The sequence below is a fragment of the Nesoenas mayeri genome (assembly GCF_963082525.1).
Source record: "Nesoenas mayeri genome assembly, chromosome: Z".
NCBI classification, from domain to species: Eukaryota; Metazoa; Chordata; class Aves; order Columbiformes; family Columbidae; genus Nesoenas; species Nesoenas mayeri.
Window position 1 is genome coordinate 21,261,056 of NC_137542.1, and position 6,000 is coordinate 21,267,055.

General features: G+C 51.9%; 1 protein-coding gene across 1 annotated transcript in view; it reads right to left on the reverse strand.

Annotated features, from left to right (window-relative positions):
* Positions 1–5,441, reverse strand: part of UHRF2 (ubiquitin like with PHD and ring finger domains 2) — a 91,550-nt gene extending 86,109 nt beyond the window's left edge. Inside the window, 1 exon segment of the mRNA XM_080363153.1 lies at positions 4,828–5,441. Coding sequence (XP_080219279.1) covers positions 4,828–4,980 — 153 coding nt within the window. The 5' untranslated portion in view covers positions 4,981–5,441.
* Positions 5,442–6,000: the final 559 nt, after the last annotated feature.

Sequence of the window (6,000 nt, forward strand, 5' to 3'; positions counted from 1 at the left end):
CCCCCAGATTCTGCCTGAAGCAGATGGCATTTGGACAGCTGCAGCTGAAAATATTTACAATTTTCCAAACAAACTAAAGCTGGGAAGAGACTGTGTTAAGAAACTCGATTCTTTTATGAATAATAGGTTTAGCGCTTCCATTCTTTGGGGAAAGACTCCACAAATAATGCTTTTCTGTCCTTCTGGAAATTCACTAAAACTGTAAGTATTTAAGAAGCCCTTAAACATTCAGTTGACCAACTTGAAGCTTAGAAACTTAAACTCACATGAATTTCCATCTACTGCTCGCGTGCCAGTCCAGGTTAGCAGATCTTAAAACGTCTTGTTCAAGAAAGGCTGTAGGTAAACCAAGGTATGTCCTATTGCCAGATTTAAAACTGAGTGTTTTACTGACGCTGCTTTATCACAAGGGTGCTCTCATGCAAAAATAAGCTTCTCCAGTCCTCCTACCCTCTATTATTCAGTTAAATTTACAAAAACAAAATCCTAAACAGCGTGGCACTACAGCAGGAGCCTGACAAACTATACTTCAGAGTCAATTTGCACAGCTATGTAGCACGATGCACACTACTGTACTTTTTTGTGCATAAAAGCAGAGCTGAATTTTTTCTAATGAAGTAAACTCAATTTGCAACAACTTTCACAACAAGTAAATAAATGGCTTCAATACTCTCAATTCCACCTGCTGACTTCAGTCTCCCATGAAACAGGTCCGGAGTGTCTTCCTCGCCAACAAGATTAACAATTTCAAAAGCAATTTCAGCCACTGCCACTTACATATACTGGAAATAAGTGTTTGGGCTCCCATGTCTTTCTTCCCTGACTCTGTTAAGCACTATGGAAAAGCCACCTGAGATTATGGCTTCTTTAACAACAGCATTTCACAAGTTTTCTCTGAATTTCAATTCCAACAGGGTGGGAGAGTATGACGGAAGAAGCCAACACAAGATTCTGTGTGTGTGTGTGCATTCCTTAAACAATATCTACTGCTGAAATACAACAGTGTGCACATTTAGTTGTATGTAAAACATAAGTTGGTATAAGTAAGTCTTCTAGATAACTAAGTTCTTTGGAAAGTTGTCAAACTTAAACTTCAGCATGCTTTTACTGCTCAATTGTAACAGTATTTGTACAGCAGTGTAACTGAAAGCTAGAAATTCCATGACAACTATAGCTTGGTCCTACAGAAAATCTGCTCTGGTAGGTCAGGGTGCCAGGTCAGGGTGTCTATTATCTACTTCACTTTTGTGAAAGAAACTGAGAACATGTATTCTTATCAAGAAGTGCTATGTAGGTTTTCCAATTAGGACAGAGAGCATGCTGCCAAAAGACAGACTGTGATGTCTTGCTTTTCCAAATTTTAGAGGAACTCTAAACAATGCATTATAATTTACAAGCTTCCACGATGTCCTCACAAACCAGAACAAATTACAGCGCAATACCATCTTGCTCACTCTTCAGTGATAGATGCAAATGGTAGGTCTTCCTGGCAGTAAGAGTTAAAAAACAAAACACAGTCTGTTCAACCAAACAGTGTTCTTCCTAGTTTAACAAGAAAAAAAGTAGCATAAAGTACTACATTAATCATAACACAAAGTTTTCATCAGTAGTTCTAACTGCATGAAGTTTAAGAAGAACAAATGCCTGATTTTGCACCTGGGACACAGCAACCCTGGCTGTACATACAGACTGGGGGATGAGATGCTGGAAAGCAGCTCCATGGAGAGGGATCTGGGGCTTCTGGTTGACGGCAAGTTGAACATGAGCCAGCAGTGCCCTGGCAGCCAAGAGGGCCACCTGTGTCCTGCGTGCACCAAGCCCAGCATTGCCAGCCGGGCAAGGGAGGTGATTGTCCTGCTCTGCTCTGCACTGGTGCGGCCTCAACTGGAGCACTGTGGAGCAGGTCTGGGCAACACAGGATAAAAAAGATATAAAGCTGCTGGAGAGCACCCAGAAAAGGGCTACAAAGTTGGTGAAGGGTTTGGATGGGAAGCCATATGAGGAGCAGCTGAAGTCACTTGGTTTCTTCAGCCAGGCGGAGACTGAGGGGAAACTTGATGGTGGCTACAGCTTCCTCACCAGGGAGGAGGAGGGGCAGGCATTAAACTCTTCTCTTTAGTGACCAATGACAGAAACGAAGGGAATGGCATGAAGATGTGCCAGGGGGGGATTAGGTTGGACATTAGGGAAAGGTTCTTCCCCCAGAGGGTGGTGGAGCACTGGAACAGGCTCCCTAGGGAGGTGTCACAGCCCCAAGCCTGACAGTGTTCAAGAAGAGACTGGACAATGCCATCAGACACATGGTGTGAACTGTGGCATTGTCATATGCAGGGACAGGAACTGTACTAGATGATCCTTGTGGCTCTCTTAAGAACAGGAGCATGAAGTACTGCCCCTTCAAGGGCAGTGTTTGAAGATCAGACAACAGTAAATGCCAGTATACCACATGAACTACACTGGAAACAGACACTCCAGCTCTAGTTCAAACTGTTAGTTGAAGCTGTTCTCTACTCCAAGCTACGAATTTGAAGTTGTTGAAATTCAGCCCATAAACAGTGACTCACTTAGGTTTCTTTATCCTTCCAACATCATACGCTTCCCATTTGTAGAAAAAGTTATTTAGCCAGCCTTCTGGTATCCACCACTTGCAAGGTCCAACTACTTCCAGAAGTTCCAAAGAAACTACAGTAAGCAGTACTCAGTAGCAAGATAACAGTTCTACTAGCAGACTGTGCAGATGTAACCATACTGAGCGCTAAACAGATAAAACAAGAAGAGTTTGGACTAGAAAATGTTTTTTCCACAGGAGAAGGAATCTTCAGTTTTTCCATGTTGTTCACCTCAGTATACTGCTTTCTATTTGTGGCACATGTAACTGAAATGCCCTTTTTTATCCTTTCATGTTATCACAACCCTGAGAGAGTTAAAGTTGTTTACAATTTCCTTTCCTCATGTCTCTCAACATCCACTCGTTTGTGCAATAACAATCATTCTGACCTTTCCTTCTACTTACTAGCACCATGGGATCAGAAAAGCAATCCATAACCATCAATGAAACATCAGAATTAATTATGGTAATTGCAAGAAAATTGACACAAATAGTGAAGCTATAAAAATTAACTCACTAACTCTTCACTGAACATGATCCCAACTGTGTCCTAAAAGTCCTAAACTCACAACTGCTCACGCAGGCAACTCCAGCTATAGTTCATTATTCTACTTTCTTAAGCAAAACATCTGTTAAATACAATGATCAAGTTGGCCACAGACACCACAAAAAAACCGCAGTTCTTCACAGGCTCATCTTTCCCACTTCTTGGGTAAAGCTTGCGTCCCACATCAAGTTCTGCACTGAAAGGTGTGCTTGCACAGCACAAACCTAAACAAACTACACAACTTCAAGTCCTATGATCCTTGATTTGGTCCCTTCAAACATGAGATTGTCCATCAAGGTCTTTATAGACAGGTCCTCACAAATGCTCACTCTCACCAATCCGCAGAACATAACAATCTATGAATTTGCTATTGTGTTCACAACCTAGGCTTAGCATCTAGCCACTAATGCATACCTCCTAGTCATAGCTAAATTTCTATTTCTTACTTATTCTGCCTTATTTGTAAAGAAACATACCTGATCTGTTTTGAGTCAGATATCTCACTGCCTTACATTACGCAGTCTAGGTGAACAGTGCAACACTGATCTGTTTTAAGAAGCTGCATCTTAAGAGCCACACCGCCAGAAATTCACCACACATCCAGTTCCTTTCTCCTCAGGTAACAACCGTGCCTCACGGAATGAATCAAGGATTGAATAAACCTCATGGTTTACAGAATGAAGGGTGTAGCCGGTCACCAACTAAGATACAGCCTGAGGCAATGTATTCGGCTCAAAACATACCTGGCACCCGGAGGGAAGGAAACATCATCTCACAGCCAGCTTTCAGTCTGTCACCCCAGCAAGTACTGGACGCCGCCCTGGACGAGCAGCCTCTTCAAGCTGCCAGCAGTCGCCCAGACCCCACCCGTGACACACGCGAGGAATAGTGAGCACAAGCTGCACAAGCGCAAACGAGCTCGGCTGCTGCCGCCCCGCGCCCCGGCCCCGGGACCCCCGTCCTCCGCGGACGGGCAGGCGGGCCCCGAAAGCCGTTCCCGCATCGAGCGGCCGGGGAAGGGCCGCGCCGGACCGACCCCGCAGCGGGTACTGACGGGACACGGCACTTTGCGCCGCCTCCGCCCCCCGCCTCGCCACGTGCGGGCCCCGGGGGCGGCGTTCGCCGTGGAAACGGCCCGCGGTCCGGCCGCACCACACGCTTCCCCCCCGGCCCCGCCGAGGCAGCGGTAGCGCCGGCGGAGGGTAAAGGGAGAAGCGTGATCCGGTGCAGACGAAGGAGAACGGAGGGGCTTCCTCCTCCTCGCAGCCCGCTGGCCGCCTTGTCACTTGGGTACGATAACGGCTGGGGCTGGGGGAGGAGCCTCCCGCCGTTCAGGTGGGAAAACAAACACACAAAGGGGCCTCTCCGGCAGCCGCTCGCCCTCCGAGGAAAAGGCGGGCAGGAGAGCGCGGAGAAAACCCGCGCTGGGTCCCAGAGTCTCTTGTCAGGCCAGCCGCCTGGGCTCCCTCCTGCCCCGCGCCTCCCTCTAGGCCCGACGGGACGGGAGTAAACAAAAGCCGGAGCCAGAGGACGACACATGGGTGGGGATGGGGACCTCCGCGCCGGGCCACACAAAGAGCCCGGCCCGGGAGGGGACGCGCGGGGCGGGGGAAGGGGAAAGCCCCCATCCGTCTCCACCCCTGCCATCCAGGTAGGGGCGGCTCCGCCTCACCTGCTTGCCCCGGTAGAAGAGACGCTGGCGGTCGGGGCTCACACGGAAGGTCTCCTGGATCTTCTCCCGCAGGCACTCGATCTTGGTAAGGCGGCTCAGGTCGTCGATGGTCTGGGTCTCGGTGCCGTCTATGGTGCGGACTTGGATCCACATGGTGCGCGCCCTCCCACTCGCTCAACCAGCCGCGGGGAGGGCAGGGAGGGCTCGGGCAGGGGTGCAAAGGGGGTCCGCGCCCCTAGGTGCGCGTCTCCGGCGTGCGAGGGAGACGGGAAGGGGGCCGGACGCTTCCCCCGCTCTTTGTTCGGCTCAGTGGGGCAGGATTTTCAAATCCCGCGAAACAGACGCCAGCCTCCCCGCCCGCCGGGCCGCCGTCCTCGCTCGGAGGGGCGCGGAGCGGGAACGAGACCCGAGCCGATGCTCCGCCGCTTCGCGACCGCCCGCGCCCCGAGCTCCCCGGGGCAGTACAAGGCGAGGCGCAGTCTGGCGGGAACCGCCGCGGCGGGGTCTAGCGGGCGCCCCCGGGAGCCATCTCTCAGCGCCGGGAGTGTTTACCAGGCGCCGCCGCTCTCACATGGAGGTCACGGCGCCAACGCGGATCTCGCGAGAGCCCCCGGCCTCGGCCGTAAAGAGACAACAACACCGGGGCCGGGGCGGGGGCGAGCGAGGCGCGCGGGCGGCACCACGCCCCCTCCCGCGCGCTCCGGCCGCGGCCCTCGCGCCGCATTGGACACAGCGCGCGGCCCCGCCCCGCGGACCGCCCCTCGCGCCGTGCCAGCGGCCGCCGGGTAGCGCGAGGCCTGGCGGGGGGAGGGGTTGGCGCGCGCGGGGGAGGCGACCGTTAACGTCTCCATGGCGGCCGAGCGGGACGGGCTGTCCGGCGCCCCCTCGGGGCGGGCCTGCCTGGCTCTGCGGCCTAACCCGGCCTGGAGCCCGGGAGGCGGTACAATGCCTCGGTGTCCATAGGCCGCGAGGAGAACGGGGTCGGCTCGTCAAACCCAGGCCCCAGCGCTTCGGAAGACGTAAAATCTCGAACCAGCCAGATTCAGCTGCACCTAAAAAGTCCGGATGAAGTCTGGCTGTGCCTGTTAACTAGATGGAAACATGGGCAAAGACAAGGAAAGGGAAGTGTTGTTTATACTTCAGATCTGATGCTGGCTTCATTTGCTGTATTTT